We start from the raw sequence: 19,263 nt of genomic DNA, 5'->3' as shown, positions 1-19,263 counted from the left end.
TATTTCAACTAACATTTAAAAGGCAAGCCTAGAAGGATAATTTACAATAAAGCTTTGTTGGATAGGACACTGGATCTTAGTTTATCTTTTAGCTCCGTGTTAACTTATTTTAGGCAGAAATGAAATGTACTGTAATCAATTTAACTTGACAACTTCTCATTAAAAGCAATCTTTCTCTCTCTTTCTCTCTCTCTCTTTCTGTTAATTACTTTTAAATCATAAAAAGAAAGGGATTATGAAATATAAATCAATAAGAACAAAATTATAAGAAAAAGATAGTATCTCTCTTTTTTTTTTTTCAGCTATAATGTGACCAAAAACATCACATTAGTCTACACTTAAATAATTTTTTTTTTGGTAGTGAGGCTTAGATGGCTTAATTGCTTTATTTATTTATTTTTTTATTGGTTTGCATTGTGGTTTGTTACAGTGAGTAACAAAAGTATGTAACTTAGTAAGTAAACTTTGAGACTAGCTCAGATATGTGCTTCTACTTCTATTCCCTTCCAGGGCTCCTATCTCTATCCAAATTATTTGTGGTTTTGATAGGTACAAAGGTTAAGAAGGAAAAGAGAGAATCCAGAAGAAAAAAAGTGCATGTATTGACACAATTGAAATTTAATTTCTGATCACTGCCACTTCCTCCAGCTTTGGAGGTTTGGGGGAACAGGATGTTTGCCAGGGAGCACAAGGGATGGTTTCAGACCATTAAAAAGAGTTACCAACATATCCCCCTCTGTTTATACCTCGGTCTTTCCCCCTTTTTTTAAACATTTTTATTTATTTATTCATGAGAGACACAGAGAGGCAGAGACATAGGTAAGCAGAGGGAGAAGCACGCTCCATGTAAGGAGCCTGATGCAGAGGGAGAAGCACGCTCCATGTAAGGAGCCTGATGCCGGACTCGATCCTGAAACCCCAGGATCACACCCTGAGCCAAAGACAGACACTCAGCCGCTGAGCTACCCAGGTGTCCCTCGGTCCTTCTCTTTTAAGCACTGCCTCACTGTGTGTTCTGAGGGCTAGCAATAATGTAGGCATCCCATGTCTCAGTTTGGGATCAATGAGCTCATGATGAAGAAAATCAGACTGAGAAGAATTTTTTTAAGTATGCTTAAAAGCTTCTTAAGAAGGGTATTTTTTTGTTGTTTATCTTTTTTAGTTACTGATGAAAAATGCAGAGGACTTGAATGTACTTGAAGTACAGATATTTGAAATGGTCATTATTCCCAATTCTTATAAATATTCTCCACTCCCTACACAGGAGGAGTGTGACCAGACAGCCTTTTTGTAGTCTCCCATCACTGCATGTGGTAGACTGATTTACTCAGGAGGTTAATTTAGGCCAGTATAAGGTATTTTTGAAAGTCTGCCAAGGTATCCTGTGAGTATTCATTAACCCAGATGCAGTTTCTATGGGAATTTGTACTATTAGCCTAGCTGATTACTGTTTATGGTTTACCCATGCCTTTCCACCAGTAATTGAAATATGGAAATCAAATGTTTAACTCAGAAGTTTGAAAAAAAACAAAACAAACACATGAGAAAATGTATGCATCTCTTTAATTTTATTTTCTAGACATAATATGGTAATATTCCCAATTAAGTGTCTAATTAATTAACTTGAAATTATTTTCTGTGCAAAGGGCCATTCTGGCTTATTTCCTGACAAATGGACACACTATAGTGGTGCAAGTCTTTCCCAATGAAGACAATGCTGGGTTTTGTTTTTTGGGTTTTTTCCTTACTATTGACCTTTATTGACAGGAGTTAGAATCCATCATAAACTCTGTTTCTAATTAATGAAGTGTTAAATATAATACTTAATGTACAAATGCCAGAGGGTTTTTTTTTTCAATGAGATGACAGTGCTTTCAATCTCAAAACTACTCTGAATGTTGCTTTGTACTGAAACTCCCTACACGAAGTATACTCCTGACTCCTGATCCCTGAGTTGACATTTCTGAGTAGCCAAGCTACTAACATTATAAAATGCTTGGTTCAAAGTACTAGAAGATTCTTTTTTTCCTGAAGTTCCATTTTTTTAGCTATTTATTGATTATTTTCTAAATGACTGTTGTTTAATTAGCACTTCTTATTCTCTGTATAGTTTCTATATATTAGTTTGCTGGTTTTTTCTAGCCCCTTCAACTATATTATAGCATCTAGAACAGAGCCTGGTCCATAGAAGGCATTAAATAAAGATCTGTTGAAAGAATCAGTAAATTGTTTTTTTCTTGCCTATATTCACTCTTCAGCTTAGAAAGAAAACTAAAATTTAAGATTATTGTAATTAACCAAAACAAGTTTTATTGTGATACTGAATATGAAATAAATATATGGTAACATCAGAGAGTTGACTGAAAATTTTAGCCACATCCCTCTTCTGCTGATTTGATTCTGTGTACAAAATAAATCAGGTCCAGTCTTACAAATACATTTTATACTTTTATACTATTTAAAACCAAAATATCTGAAAAAACTGTAGGAAGAAGCACCAGCCATAAAGAGAAGTCAAGTCAGCTGTCACTTCCCCATCAGAAAACCCATTGATGAAGCAAAGCTATTTATTAGGCCTTTCCAGTAAGAGATCACCCACCTCAACAGAGCCTTGTAATGTCTCAAAATGGGAGGTTTAGAGAGAGGGTGTTTATAGGATTTTAGAGTCTGAACTGGGTCTTACATGGTGGGAAACTGGTTGGGATAGATGAGTTTATGACATAATGGCTGTCAGTTGGGAAGCACAACAAAGTGAGGGTCTTGACTTTGGTCTTGAGGAAGCTGTTTTAGTTGAGTCTCATCTAAGAGCAAGTATTTCCCACAGGCAGCTAAGTTTTTTATGCCTAGTCTCAGTATTGGTTAACATAGGGTTAACAGGAAAATTTGCTTGGTCCCAGTGTTACCTCCAGGGCAGGAAATTATGTTAGCTTCAATTTCTAGAGTTGTACTGGTGGGAGGTGGGGGAGATATAATAAGTTCTATGTCCCTAATATCTCACATACTAAACTACAGCACTCAATGTTTGTTATCTAACCATTGAAAACCTTTGTTAAAATTAATAATTCAATCATACTGATATTATGAAGAACATTTCCTCCAGGGATATGTTTCTATATCAGGAAATAATATCATAACATATTCATTTCAGTTTGATTTCATTTAACCTGTGTTTCGGGAGTTTCTGTGAAGCCATGTACTTTTTGAAGGACAAAATATATAGTCACTGTCTTAAAGAATTTATAGTTCCAGGAGGGAAGGCAATAATAGACTCATAGCCATCCATGTAATTGCATATTAAAAGCTATGTGTTAGATTTGGCAATATGGGGCTAGATTAAGATCTTTAAACTTCCTAAACTCTGGAAAGATTATGATACTTACCCCAACTCTCATGTAGTATAAGAGGAAAAAGTTACTAACCTATAAAGTTGCTGTAGGAATTGTACCAAAGTACTGATTTTTCTAATAGTGATGGTGATGCTATCTTAAAAATGTCAGACATCAATTTTTTTTTAAGAAGGCTCCACGCCCAGGATGGAGCCCAACTCAAGACTTGAACTCACAACAGTGAGATCAAGATCTGAGCTGAGGGATCCCTGGGTGGCGCAGCGGTTTGGCGCCTGCCTTTGGCCCAGGGCACGATCCTGGAGACCCAGGATCGAATCCCACGTCAGGCTCCCGGTGCATGGAGCCTGCTTCTCCCTCTGCCTATGTCTCTGCCTCTCTCTCTCTCTCCCTGTGTGACTATCATAAATAAATAAAAATTAAAAAAAAAATCTGAGCTGAAATCAAGAGTCAGGTGCCCCCAGAAATCAGTTTTTAAGTGCCGTCTGTTTCTTGGTGCCTCCACTTTGTTGGGGCTGTAATCATATGATGCAGCCTTATGATGATGGCACCAGAAAGGAGTGATCTGTTTGCTTGAAAGGGTCAGTAAAAACTCCAGAATTAGGATCAGATTTTTGACATGAGTCTTGAAGTATGAATAAGAGTTTTAGATGACCACCTTTGCCAATGCAGAGAAACATGAAACAGCTGGGTGAATATTAGGAGCTTGAACCACATTTGAATCAGTAGAGAGAGTGAAGCTGCCCAGAGAAAGAGATCAGGTTTATACAAAGTTTACCATTAATTAAATATGAACTGCAAAATTTTAAAAATCTGCAATGCAAACTAAATTAATGTCTTCAAGTCTAGCCCAGGAATTGGTAAACCTTTTCTATAAAGGCCAGATAATAAGTATGTTAGGTTTTGTAGGCCTAATATATGTCCTGTCTCTTCCAACTACTCCACTCTGCTGTTGTAGCATGAAAGTAGCCAGAGAGAAAATAGTGTGATTGTGTTCTCATAAAACTTTATTTGCAAAAATAGGTGGTGGGCTAGATTTCATCCAGAAGACACAGAAATATTAAACAATCCTTGGGCTAAGCTATCAGTTTAACAAGATTACAGAATAAAAGACCTACAATGCAAACTAAAGAAATGTCTGCAAATGTAAGCTATCGAGTAATTTGGGAGCAGTCAGAGGATTGCTTGATATACTAGGAAAGTTTAGCAACCAGATATCCTGAGTTGTCCAAGGAAAGGAAAATAAGTCAGGAGGAAGATAACTTTACTGTATATAAGCAGGCCTGGAAGAAACCATAACACAAGGCTCCACATTCGGGTGCCTGGATGACTCAGCGGTTGGTTGAGGGTCCTGCTTTGGCTCGGGTCTTGATCCCAGGATCCTGGGATCGAGTCACGCATCGGGCTCCCTGTGGGGAGCCTGTTTCTCCCTCTGCCTATGCCTCTACCTCTCTGTTTCTCATGAATAAATAAATCTTAAAAAAAAAACAAAAAGACAAGGACCCACATTCTGTTACCTCAAGCAATTTCCATGATTTGAGTCTTTTCTATCATGGATGTATGAGACTTCAGTGATCTTATATAGCAGGGAGTGCTGGTTGTCCATCAATAACCATTGTTCCCCCTCCCAATGTCTATTTATTTACTTACTTATTTATTTATATAGATTTATTTATTTGAGAGAGGGAGACAGAGAGAGAGCAGGGTGAGGGGCAAAAGGAGAGAGAATCCACAACTAGACTCCCCACTGAGTATAGAGCCCAGCATGGGGCTTGATTCTAGAACCCTCAGATCATGACCTGAGCCAAAACCAAGAGTCAGCTGTTTTAACTAACTGAGGCGCCCAGGTGGTCCTCTCACCCTTAACTGACCATAAGGCTACACAGGGTAAAGTCAGGTAAAGTCAACATTCTTCACCTCCCTTGGAAGTAAGTGTCATGTGATTAGTACCAGTCAGTGGGATTTAAGAAGTGATATGGGCACCTTTTGAGACATATTCTTAAAGAGAAGGAGTGTGCCCCTTACTTTGGCCCACTGCTTGAGACATGATCAAGCCACCTTAGATCATATGGACCAGAGTAGGAGGCAGTGCAATATGATAGAAGAAGCCTGGTTCCTGGATGGTTCTCATGCAGCTGAGAATCCTGCTGGCCCTTGACTGTCTATCTCCATAGTGTTACATGAGAAAGAACCAAGCTTCTATCTAGATTAAATTACACTTATCTAGGTCTCTGTTACATCAGCCAACCCTCCATCTGACCTAAACCTGTATCAAAAACTGTTATCCTGGGCAGCCCTGGTGGCTCAGCGGTTTAGGGCTGCCTTTGGCCCAGGGTGTGATCCTGGAGTAGTCCCCTGCAGGGAGCCTGCTTTTCCCTCTGCCTGTGTCTCTGCCTCTCTCTCTCTCTCTCTCTGTCTGTCTCTCATGAATAAATAAATAAAATCTTAAAAAAAAAAAAAAAACTGTTATCCTAACCTTTGCAAGATAATCCATTGCACTGAGGTTATGTGAAGAAGGGGGATGGGGTGGGGAGTGGAATAGAAAAAGATGAAAATGGTAATGGTCCATGATCCTTATTCTTTCATTTTTAAAAATATTTCTTGGAGTGCCTGGGTGGCTTAGTTGGTTAAGCATCTGCCTTCAGCTCAGGTCATGATCTCTGAGTCCTGGGATTGAGCCTTGCCTCTGGCTCCCTGCTCAGTGGGGATTCTGCTTCTGCCCCTCCTCTGCTCATGCATGCTCAATCTCTCTCTCTCTCTCAAATAAATAAATAAATAAAATCTAAATACATAAATAAATAATAAAATATTTCTTGAAAAACAAATTTGAATATAAACAGTAAAATAAATGTACAACAAAGCACATAGTTTATATTAGTATCTAATATCTATTATATTACCTTTTCTAGTTTATTTTTTCATTCATAATAGCAAACATTTGTTGAAGAGCAGAATTCAGTTGAAATACTATGACAGCATATTGAAGCACTGAGGGACACTTGGGTGCATAACAAGTATTTGTTTCTTCTGAGGAGACTTCAGTATAGTTGTGGAGATAAAATAGTTATTAAAAAGTAGCATGTAATTAGTGCCATGGACAAGGTCTCAAAGAAGGCCTGTGTAGAGACCTCTTTCCCTTTGGGGCTTTCATGACCAATAGTGTGTTTACACAGGCTATTTCGTTCTCAATTTAAAGGAATATTACAGGGCAGCCTTGGTGGCTCAGCAGTTTAGGCCATGGTTTAGCGTTGCCTTCAGGCCAGGGCCTGATCCTGGAGACCTGGGATTGAGTCCCACGTTGGGCTCCCTGTGTGGAGCCTGCTTCTCTGTCTGCCCGTGTCTCTGCCTCTCTCTGTCTCTCTCTTTCTCTGTGTCTCTCATGAATAAATAAAATCTTAAAAATAAAGGAATATTACATTGATGACAATATATGTTTTTTTATTATCAGATAATCAATCAGTACTGTTATTCCAGATTAAGCACATAAAATTTTTCTTTGCTTCATTTTACTCTCAAACATAATTTGAGATTAAATTCTTATTATGATCTTTTAGGTTATTTATCTTTAAATATAAAAATTTTCTCATCATAGGACAGAGTAATAGTGATGATAAAATATTTTCTAGGTTGTAAATATTCCAATACTTATTTTTTTTTATTCCTGTTTTTTTTTTAAGGCAAACAGTGCCCCCTTTTGGCCATTGGTCCTCATAAAAAGAAATTCTAAGACCCCTTTTTCATCTCTACGAAGAATTTAGTTTACATATATGAATTATATAAAACTATTTATAAATTATATATTAGTTATATAATAATACATTATAAATTATATGTAATTTCCAAAGAAACCATCCTATGTTACCTTAAGAGTATATATACTGTGTGCTTTTTTTTTTTTTTGGTTAACATACAGTGTTATATTAGTTTCAGGTATACAATAAAAGTAGTGTAACATTTCAATTTTTTAAACAATTAGGTCTGCTAGAGTGGTTAATGGCAGTTTTGTAAGACCCAAATTTTAGTTTTATGAATCTTCTTTATCCTATCTAATTCAGGTTGAATATGAAGGCTTAAAGCATGAGATTAAGCGATTTGAGGAGGAAACTGTGCTATTAAACAGCCAACTGGAAGATGCCATCCGGTTGAAAGAGATCGCGGAGCATCAACTGGAAGAAGCCCTTGAGACCTTAAAAAACGAGAGGGAGCAAAAGAACATCCTGCGGAAGGAGCTCTCCCAGTACATCACCCTCAATGATAACCATATCAGCATCTCTGTAGATGGCCTCAAGTTCACGGAGGATGCCAGTGAACCAAACAATGATGACAAAATGAATGGGCATATCCATGGGCCCCTTGTGAAACTGAATGGAGACTATCGGACTCCCACTTTAAGGAAAGGAGAGTCTCTACACCCTGTTTCTGACTTATTCAGTGAGCTGAACATTTCAGAAATACAGAAGTTGAAGCAGCAACTAATGCAGGTAAGATCTCTTTTAGGGCTGTTAGAGTGGATTTCTTGTAGACTGCATATCATCTGTTTTGGGATTTCTTGTTCTCATATTTTACTTCTAGCTTATTTTTTGAGATATTGTTTCTTCAACTAGCAACTTTGAAAGTACAGTATTTTTTTTTGAAAGACATAACAGAAGAGGTGTTGAAATGAAATCTCATTTGCATCGCTTTAAGAAATATATTATAGAGTCACAGTAGATTGCAATGAGGTGTGAAGGAGGAAAGCCTCTCCATCCATTTCTAATTTATAAAAAAATTCAGAAGCTTTACATATAAGTGAAATGACAGAAAAAATGAACTTTTCCATCACAAACAACTGTAGGTATAGCTTTAAAAATAATGGTAGACTTCACAGAAATACCTTAAGCCTTAAAAGATGTGAAGGACTTTGAGTATAGAAATTAGCCAGGATATCCTATGATTCAAAATACAGAACAGGTATAAATCTGAAACCTAGGAGTTCTTATTCCAACATAATCTAGACCTTAAATTTTTAGTATCTTCAAACTTATAGGTCTTGTGAAGCATCCTGGCCTTTAAGCTTATCTCCCTGTGAAATGGCTTTTCTAGTTTAGGTTTTGCCTCCCTGCCCACCTTAATCCAGTGCTAATGGAAATCTTGCCTGAGGAACAGCATCGCCACCATCACCATCACCTGGGGGCTTCTTAATACTACAAATTGTTGGGCTCCACACAGATCTGCTGAACCAGGAATCTGGTTCAACAGGCTTGTCAGGTGATTAAGTTTGAGGTTTAATCTTCAGTCTGTTATTCCTCCCCCACCCCCAAAGTTCTTTGTGTATAGCTGATAATTAGAGGCTGTCAAGACTCTGGCAAGCATTTATTTCTATAGTAGAGAAGGCTTATAATTTGCTGCCTCTATAGAAATGATGACTAAAAAGTGAAATTAGGAGAAATAAATAAGAAACTAGAGAACCAGTGAAGTTGATTTAATAGGTTTATTTTTTTTTAAATAATAGGTTTATTATTAATATCACATCAAGAGTTAACATATCGTGCATTTTACCTGCCCTATGCTTTTGGCCACTAGCAAAGAATTCATTTTCAAAACATTCAACTGAAATCAAGAGGGCATGGCCATCGGAAGAAAATGAATTTCATGTAGACTTACGTGACTGCAAAATCCAGTTCTCTGTTGTAGGTAATATTTGTCTATGTCCTTTTGTTCAGTTTACACTAATACAATTAGAATAACAAACCTATTAAAAATTTTTCCATGACAGGTCATTTATAAGAATTCATGCCCCCAAGTTAAATAGAATTAATATAAAATTTTTCTTAAACTATCATGTTGGTGGCTTTAGGATAAAAAGTATTCTGAGACTTTTTTGTTTCTACTTATTATGGTGGCAGTGTAGAAGATGATAGGAAGAGGTGCTTTTATGCATAACAGCTCAATAGTTTTCAACTGGGACAGCTATTGGCTGAAAGCTCAGACCTGTTTTCACATTTAATCCTAAATGTAATCTGAAATAATACAAAATTCTGAAATAGATGAATCATTTAACAAGAAGAATGGTGGAGACAGCAAGAGAGTGATTCTTGGTTGGAGTGTCATTTGTATTTGGGTTGGGACAGTTCCTCACTAGACTAGTGAGCTTCAAGAGGTTTAGCGTCTCTGGTCCCAATCCATTAAGTGCTAGCTACATCTCTTCTGTCAACCTGATGACCAAAATGTGATGCCCTACTCACATTTCAGATGCTCCAAGTGGCTTGGTCTATGAATTAAGGTGTGTAGAGTGCTTAGAACAAGGCCAGGCACACAGTAAATGCTCAATAATTGTGAACTTTTACTACTATTTCAACTCCAGAGTGCCTCTAATTTATTAAACACTCAATTAATTTAGCTTTTATTAATATTAACTTTCTGTTAGACAGTTGGGTGGAGGATAGTCATCTCAGAAGGGACTGATGTGGTCACTGATAGGAATACAGAAAGGGGAAAGTGTCAGGGGGTGAGGTCTGAAAATGGATGTTCATTTAACAAAAGGGGAGAGAAAAATGTGACTTGTTAAACCTTCCCTCAATACAGCAGAAAATTGTGTACCCATGTTTAATTAATGTTGACAGTTTGTCAAGATATAGAGGGTGCACAGGCAGGGCTTTGTGTTCCAAAATTAGCTCCACATTTAGTTATGGAAACCAGACTCAACACAGGAAGAGCTTTGTAGCTTCCAGCCTCACACCAACAACACTAATGTGTAACTTTGTTTTAGACAAAGTAGCCATCTTTTGGTAAGCAACATTTTTTAAAAAGCGTATCAACTTTTTCTAAGAATATATTTCATTCAAATTATGGTGTACAAGTAAAGCAGAGTGTATCTTTTCAAGTGTAACTTTGTTTATAATCTGATATTTTTTCCTTAGCTATGTATTCCCTGTGTTTAATTTATGTAAATAAGCAAATTATAAAAACATTACTGTGGACGCCTGGGTGACTCAGCAGTTGAGCGTTGCCTTAAGCTCAGGGCGTGATTCCGGGGTCCTGGGATCAAGTCCTACATCAGGCTCCCTGTGAGGAGCCCGCTTCTTCCTCTGCCTGTGTCTCTGCCTCTTTCTCTCTTTGTCTCTCATGCGCCACCCAGGGATCCCGTCTCATAAATAATAAATAAAATCTTTTTAAAAAAATTACAGGATACATTGCCTAGAAGTTATTGCAATTGTCTTTGATGTTAATGAGGCTTGAAAATAGTATGACAGTTCTGATAGACAATAGTACTAATGCACCTTGCAGCATATACTGTGTGTCAGTGCCACTCTTCTGGACATTCCAAGGAGGAAGCAATAAAATGTACCTTCTTTTTTTGAAGATTTTATTTATTTATTCATGAGAGAAGGAGAGAGGCAGAGGCCGAGGGAGAAGCTCCATGCAGGGAGCCCGATGTGGGACTAGGTCCCACCACCCCAGGATTACACCCTGAGCTGAAGGCAGCGTTCAACCACTGAGCCACCCAGGCACCCCCAATAAAATGTACTTTAAATGTGGCTATATGAAATGCTTGGGGCCGGGTGTGTTTTGAAATTAAATGTTCAGAATGTAGAAAGGTAATATGCAGCATATACTATATATTTTATGACATCTCTAATGGGACCAGGTGCAGCAGTGAATGATAAAATAATATTTAACATTTCTGTAGTGAAACGTGGGTATTCATGCTAAGAAGAGAAAATGAGGACCAAACTGATGCACCTCTCATCAGTCAGGTGCAGTATTGCTGCTAGAGAAGTCTAGAGTGGTCTGAACATCACCACCCAGTGAGTTATGATAAAATTTTTATGTAAAGCCACCTGGGATTTTGAAATTATGGCTGTTTTAGGCATGGCAATTGCCAAAATGTTAGGCAGCTCTCAATCTTGTGTACCTTGGCTTCTAACATCAGCATACTTTGGATATCACAGCTTGTATTTTCATAGTTCCCTTGTCTTTTAGGATTTCTTTTGGCTGGGGTCCAAAGTACTGCATGGAACACCTGTGCTTTGTTAATGTTGACAGTTTGGGGAGATACAGAAAGGCACAGGGAGGGATCCAACACCCTGTACTAGGGAATATGCAGCTTTTAAAAGGATTTTCTTCCTTAGGATTAAAGAAACCTTTTGAAAACATCATACCCAAGTCAAAGAGATCGTACTGCCATCTGCTGGGAAATGGTAATAATTAATACAAAAATCTAGGACAACTTCAATTTAAATAGTACCTCCTAGAGTTGTGTTGCCCTTAAGACTTGGTTATTTCAAATAGAGTATACAGCTGAGCCTTAAACAACACAGGCTTTGAACCACACATGTCTGCTTACATGCAGATTTTTTAAAAAAATACATACAGTACCCTACTGTAAAGGTGTCTCTTCCTTATGATTTTCTTAATAACTTTTTTCTCTAGCTTACTTTGTCATAAATAAAAGTATATAATACACATAACATACAAAATATGTATTGATCAACTATTTATGTTATTGGTAAGGTTTTCAATCAGCAGTACTGCATTGTTCAAGGGGAACTGTAATTGATATTTTCCGGTGACAACCAAGTACTTTAATTAGTTTTATTAGAATGAAAATAAATAGTTCTTGTCTGGGATAACTAAATTATTTAATCTATTTAAAGGAGTCTCTTTGCTTATGCCAAAACTTCTGCCTCTGATAAACAGCCTCTGTTTAACCTCACATTGCAGGAGGTCAAACTAAGGAGTAAACTCTTTGGATTTTTCTTTTCGGTATCACACCAGCTGTACAATTTCACATTTAATGTGATAAAAGAGCAATATTTCTCTGAAACTGAAACTGATGTTTTATTGTATCCTCATGGATGTGAAAGAAATACAGATTCATGTTATATTTAGATCCACTCTATTAAAGACAATTTTAATTTTCCTATAATGATGGTAAGTGGTCAATTTGCTCCATGTCCCATAAGATGTCAAAGCAATTTTTATATATTTGCTTAATTGGTTGGTACCTATAACAACTGTATAGGGTGGATAGTATTATTATGCTCATTTTACAGATAGCATGTGAAACTGAGGCACAGATATGTTTTTGTCATTTGCCCAAAGTCAAAAACAGTAGAGTTGCTACAGAGAGAGAGAGAGTCAAACAAATATTCTCTGGTTTAACAAAGACTTACAGAATATTTATGAAAATTAGAATATATAATATATAAATTAGAATGTTTATGGGGTGAAATTAATTAAAAGAAGATTGATCAGTTTGTGTTTTTAAAATGACAAATATAATTTCCTAGGACAAAATTGATGACTCAATAAACAATTACAGATTTTATAAAGATTATCTTTATTTTTTATTTTATTATTTTAAGATTTTATTTATTCATGAGAGACACAGAGAGGCAGAGACACAGGCAGAAGGAGAAGCAGGCTCCCTGCAGGGAGCCAGATGCAGGACTTGATCCTGGACCCTGGAATCACAACCTGAGCTGAAGGCAGACACTTAACCGCTGAGCCACACAGGCGTCCTAAAGATTAGCTTTAATTTACTTTTTATAGGCAAATACATTTCTCAGAAGCTTTACTTTTTTGCCATACATCAGAAAACATAAAAAGAGCATCTATTATCACAACAGCAAGAGCCTATGTCATCTTTTTTAAGAACAACTTTTTTTTTTTTTTAAGATTTTATTTGTTTATTCATGAGAGACACAGAAAGAGAGAGGCAGAGACATAGGGAGAGGGAGAAGCAGGCTCCATGGAGGGAGCCTGATGTGGGACTCGATCCCGGGTCTCCAGGATCACGCCCTGGGCCGAAGGCAGACGCTCAACCGCTGAGCCCCCCGGGCGTCCCAAGAACAACTTTTTTGATATATAATTCATATACCATATGTCCACCCAGTTATAGGGTATAATCCAATGGTTTTTGTACATTTACAAAATTGTGCAGCCATCACCACAGTCAATTTTAGAACATTTTCATTGCACCAAAAATAAACCATGTGCCCACTAGCCACTCGAGCCCCAAGCAAACACTAACCTACTTTCTGTCTTGAGAGATTTGTCTAGTTTGACATTTGATGTAAATAGAATCATATAATAGGTAGCCTTGCATGACTGTCCTTTTCCACTTAGCATAACATGTTACAACATATATTAGTACCTCATTCTTTTTATTATTGCCCAATAATATTCCATTGTTTGGATATACCACATTCTATATATCCATTTATCAGTGATGAATATTTTAATAGTTTCCACTTGACTCTTATGAATAATGGAATGAATATTTATGAATAAGTTTTTGCATATGCATATGTTTTAATTCTCTTCCATATATACCTAGGAGTGGAATTGCTGAGTCATATGGTAACTCTGTTTTACCAGGTTCATCTTGTCTAAGGTTGATCTTTTTCACAGTTCTTGTTTGGGCACAGATTTGAAGTGAAGCGTTGCCAGAATTGCTTCAGTTCCAGCAGAGAAGAATAAATTCTTCTCTGAGTTCTCTGAATTCTTCTCCGAGTTTATTTGAGTTCTATTTGTGTATGTCGATACTACATGTACTGTGATAAGAATCACACAAAGCAGTCAAGTGTCAAGTTGAGTCAGCTGACCAGGATAAAGACTTGATGAAAGTTAATAACCTATAAAACAACTTTGATTTCTTCTCCTATAAAAATCTTAATATAAAAGTGCAAATTGTGGTTATCTTTTCTTTTGTTTTTCCACAAAAGAATCTATCTGTACTCAATACATGTAAATGTGTTTATTTAAAAGATAAACATTCAGTGAAATTAAAAAAATTTCTTTGGGAGGGATGCCTTGCAGGTGACTCTTGATCTTGGGGTTGTGGTTCAAACCCCACATTGGGAGTAGCGATTACTTTTTTTTTTTAAGATTTTATTTATTTATTCATGAGAGAGAAAGAGAGAGAGGCAGAGACACAGGCAGAGGGAGGAGAAGCAGGCTCCATGCAAGGAGCCCTATGCAGGACTCAATCCCGGGACTCCAGGATCACTCCCCGGGCTGAAGGCAGATGCTCAAACACTGAGCCACCCAGGCATCCCAAGGGAGTAGCGATTACTTTAAAAAAAAATGCAATTGGACATAATGACAACTATAATAATAATTAACATATACTGTATACTTACACTAGATTAAAGAGTTCACAAATTCTGCATTCAAGTTTTCTGGCAAAACAACCAGCCCTACTATAAAAAATAAAATCCTCAGTTGCAGATAAAAGATGGAGATTATAGAAAGAGAAATAAAGCAACCATTCTTAGTCACTATAGAGGATGATAACTCAGCAGGTGTCTCTTGGATAAATTCTTCACAAACGGAGATTAAAACAGTGCACTTAAAATGAATGTAATTTTAATATTTGAAATGCTTTGCATTTATTAATTCAAAGCACAACAACATATCTTAGTTTATGTACTGCTTCTGAAATCCAGATACAATTTAAAGCACTCCAAACCTCAGTAGCTGGGAGAAAATATCATGGGGGAATTATATAAAAATTATCCACAGTTTAGTTATCTTTGGGAGGGAGCAGGCCTATCTTAATTCTCTGGAAAAAATGTGCGAATATGTGTAAATTTGGATATCATTCTCTGGTCAGTACAGAAATGTACTGAGTATGTGGAAGACACATACACGAAAGAGACAATAAAAAAATTTAAAAATCTGATGTTTTCTGTAGAGTGATCCTGAAGAATTTGATAGATTTATCTTTTAGACTTAAAAATGTTATTTTAAAATTGGAATTGGAAAAAAAATAAAATAAAAAAATAAAAAATAAAATTGGAATTGGCAGAGCACAGATTGGAACTCTCCTAATGATATTACCTCATTCATTATAATACTTTTTCCTCTAAAAATGAGTTTGAGACACATTCAGTACATTTTGTTCTGGTCCAATTTTTATTGTATTCAAAAGCTTTTACTATTAAAAGGTTTTTTTGTTGTTGTTTTTTTGTTTTTAAGTAGACTCCACAACCAGCATGGAGCCCAATGCAGGGCTTAAATTTATGACCCTGAGATCAAGACCTGAGCCAAGATCAAGAGTCAAATGCTTAACTGAGCCACCCAGGCACCCTGTATTAAAAGACTTTTTGAAAACAGCTTTGTCTGTTGTAATTATGTAACTAATCAAATGATGTTTAGGCTTTTCTGACCAAATTCCCTTAATTTTCAAGAGAAAAAGAAAACTCCTGAAGTAATCCATTTTCATTGAGATTAATACAATACCAACAACAGAATATTTAGAGATTTTCTATCTCCTTTATCAAAAATTCAAATGTTTTGGCTTTTTATTAAGTACCATGTTACCTAATTACCTGGGTTTTTCACTTAAAGTTATTGCCCAACAGTCTGGATAAGTCAATTCATCTTCAACTATGGGGATACAATTTGTTATATCTAATGAAACCCAACTTAAAGAATTTGTATTGAAGTAAATCTTGACTTTGAAATGAAAAGGTTGTTTTTGCACATACAGATACAAATCTATGAAACAAAGTGTTTGCTGTGTAGAAACATTTTGGTCATGAAAATAATCAGTTACCCAAGTGTTAACAACAGCTAATATTATAATACCTTGAGCGTTATATTCATTATCTGACTCAATCATCCCTTTATAAGATCATAAACCGAAGCTTGCCCACTCACATAGCCAGGTAAATATTGGTGCCAAAATTAGAGTCAAGTTCTGATGATATAGCCCCAGTTGGTTTTTTGTTTTTTTAAACCTGTTATACTATTTTGGGGGATATTTTGGTTTCTGTAGCTAGAATATGTAATTTGTGGATTGTGTTCTAGATATGGGCAAATACTATGTCATAAAATCAAAACTACAATAGAAGCCTCTAATAATAATTTAAAATAACAAAACTGTATTTTTAGTTCTAATTTCATGACCCTATTATATAAGCAATCCTTGCTTTACATGATATTGCTGGGCCATAAATGATTGTGCAAGCTGAAACCATGCAAAACAAACTCATAACTAATGGAGAAAATCAATTGTTCTGCTTTTGTCTTGTCTTGTTTTGTTTTGCTTTTTTAAGTAAGCTCTATGTCCAATGCAGAGCTTGAACTCAGGACCCTATGATCAGGAATCTCCTGCTCTACCAACTGAGCTAGCCAGGTGCCCTTTGTTCTGTAATCTTTAAAAAATTTTTGTCAAAACATTAAAAACTCTCTTAATGTATAAAGAAATGAAAAAATATTAAAACTACTTAGTACACTGAAATCCAAAAAGTAGAAATGTATTTAAATTAAATTAATGTTAAATTAAAAACATTAAATGTTTTTGTAAAAAAACAAAAAAAAAACTTTGAAATAAAAATTTAATCCTCCCCCAAAATACTAGGGAAATTAACTTTATATTTTACAGAATATCAGAGACATCCAAGCTTTTGAAACAAAAAGTTAAATGGTGCCTACACCCCCCAAAAAACTTACTAAGAACAGTTCCATTTTCCCTTCTTCTCATCATATAATTTATGAAACAAGAATCTTTTCTATGCCTGTCATAGTTTGGGTCAGCTTTCAACACTCTATCCTTTGCACTTTCACTGTCTGAAAATATCTCTGATAGTACCTTTAAGTGTGCTCATGTCACACACTTCCTCTAGGACATTTTTATCCTTTTTTTCTAACAACTTTTTTTTTTTTGTAACAACTTTTTTTTGATTCATGTTGATGCATTCTCTTTCACCAAATTGCTTTGGCTGCATATCTAAATCCCTTCAAATGACATCAATGTCAACATTGTCACATTCAACAATTTCTTCTGTAACTCCATTTGTGTCTGATTCAAATTTCATTTCCAATATTGCCACGTTTTGCTTCTCTGCTACTTGTTCTTTCCTTCCTTCTTTTCCTTTTTCCTTCCTTTCTTCATTCTGTCTTCCTTCCTTCCTTCCTTCCTTCCTTCCTTCCTTCCTTCCCCATTTCCTTTTTTGGACTATCTATTTTGGTAAAACATCATGTGGGTTTACCACTGGGAGACAAGAAAACAAGACAACACAACTACACTTTGCTCTCTGTGAATGAATTGAATAATAGATACACTATGACCAATGACTGAAAGACTTGAAAGAAGTGATGTTGATTGGTCACTGGTCATGTTATTATGTAGTGATTTTGTAGATTGAAGCAGCAAAGTTTATACTTTACACATTGCTCACAGTTAATGTACTGTGTTTGGAGGGACTGGTGTTTTAACTAACCATGATCACTGAAATTCATGCATATTAGAACCATAAGTGAGGACTGTTTATATATGATAATAATATGAAGGATATCATACCACAAAGAATCATAAAAATACTACTCTACTGGGGTTCCTGGGTGGCACAATTGGTTCAGTGTCTGGCCCTTGGTTTTGGCTCAGGTTGTGATTTCAGGGTCATGAGATCGAACCCTGCATAGGGTTCCCACTATAGTCTGCTTAAGGCTCTCTCTCCCTCTTCCTCCCCCCACCCCTACTTGCTCACTCACTCTTCTCTAAAATAGATAAATAAATCTTTTTTTAAAAAATAGGGATCCCTGGGTGGCGCAGCGGTTTGGCGCCTGCCTTTGGCCCGGGGCTGATCCTGGAGACCCGGGATCGAGTCCCACGTCGGGCTCCCGGTGCATGGAGCCTGCTTCTCCCTCTGCCTGTGTCTCTGCCTCTCTCTCTCTCTGTGTGACTATCATGAATAAATAAATAAAATCTTTAAAAAAAAAAAAAAATAAAGTTTGGCAATATCTCAATCTATTAAAAAACTACCATACTATATTATAAATTTATAGATAGGTATAGATCTCCTAGAGTATTATGCTGGTGTTATATTATTTATAGTTTAATAATTGTTATTTATCATGTTAATATAATGATAATTTTACTTATCTCCTAGAAATTTAGAAGTTTGGAGGGATGTAATGTATGATCCAGGAAAATTTAAAAGTTCAAATTGATAAATTCTTTTAGATATAAAAACATTCAAAATCAGTCCATTATCTTTAAAACAGGTCTCAATATTATTTGCTTACTGAAAAACACATCTTTGTTATATGCTTGTAAAGACTTTTTTTTTTAAGATTTTATTTATTTATTTGAGGGAGAGAGAGAGAGAGAGAGCATGAGCAGGGGGAGGGACAGAGGGAGAGGGAGAAGCAGGCTCCCTGCTCAGCAGGGAGCCCGACATGAGGCTTGATCCCAGGACCCTGAGACCATGACATGAGCTGAAGGCAGACACTTAGCTGACTGAACCACCCAGGTCTTCAGCATGTAAAAACTTTTAATTCATAATGATTACCTGTATAGAGGGACAGAAGGTGGTTTTTTATTTTTTTATTTTTTTATTTTTAAGATTTATTTATCTATTTATGATAGAGAGAGAGAGAGAGAGAGACAGGCAGAGGAAGAGGCAGGCTCCATGCTGGGAGCCCAATGTGGGACTCGATCCCGGGACTCCAGGATCACGCCCTGGGCCAAAGGCAGGCGCCAAACCACTGAGCCACCCAGGGATCCCCTGAAGGTGGTTTTTTAAATTCTCCTATCATAATTTCTTATATATTTATATTTAATGACACAATATTTTATATTGAGACCGTATATTTATTCATTTATATTTATTTAAATAAATTGCTAATTTTTAAAATTCCTACTTGGGCTGAAGGAATGGAAACAATTTTTAAATTGTTCTTTTAACTCTAAAACTCTGTTCTCTAACTTTTATATTAAAAGCTATCAGGACACCTGGGTGGCTCAGTGGTTGAGCATCTGCCTTCAGCTCAAGGCATGATCCTGGAGTCCTGGGATCAAGTCCTGCATCGGGCTCCCTGTGGGAGCCTGCTTCTCCCTCTGCCTATGTCTCTGCCTGTCTCTCTGTGTCTCTCATGAATAACTAATTAAAATCTTAAAAAAAAAATAAAATAAAAGCTATCAAGT

General features: G+C 36.3%; 1 protein-coding gene across 6 annotated transcripts in view; it reads left to right on the top strand.

Annotated features, from left to right (window-relative positions):
- BICD1 (BICD cargo adaptor 1) overlaps positions 1–19,263 on the top strand; it is a 225,887-nt gene that overhangs the window by 162,227 nt on the left and 44,397 nt on the right. For all 6 annotated transcript variants that reach the window (XM_072798418.1, XM_072798420.1, XM_072798419.1 and 3 more), the window contains exon 4: positions 7,400–7,825. In XM_072798418.1, coding sequence (XP_072654519.1) covers positions 7,400–7,825 — 426 coding nt within the window. The remainder of the gene's footprint in view (positions 1–7,399; positions 7,826–19,263) is intronic.

This window comes from Canis lupus, chromosome 25 (assembly GCF_048164855.1).
Source record: "Canis lupus baileyi chromosome 25, mCanLup2.hap1, whole genome shotgun sequence".
NCBI lineage: Eukaryota > Metazoa > Chordata > Mammalia > Carnivora > Canidae > Canis > Canis lupus.
Note: the sequence above shows the minus strand (reverse complement) of the source record. Positions and strands in the feature narration are given on the sequence as shown.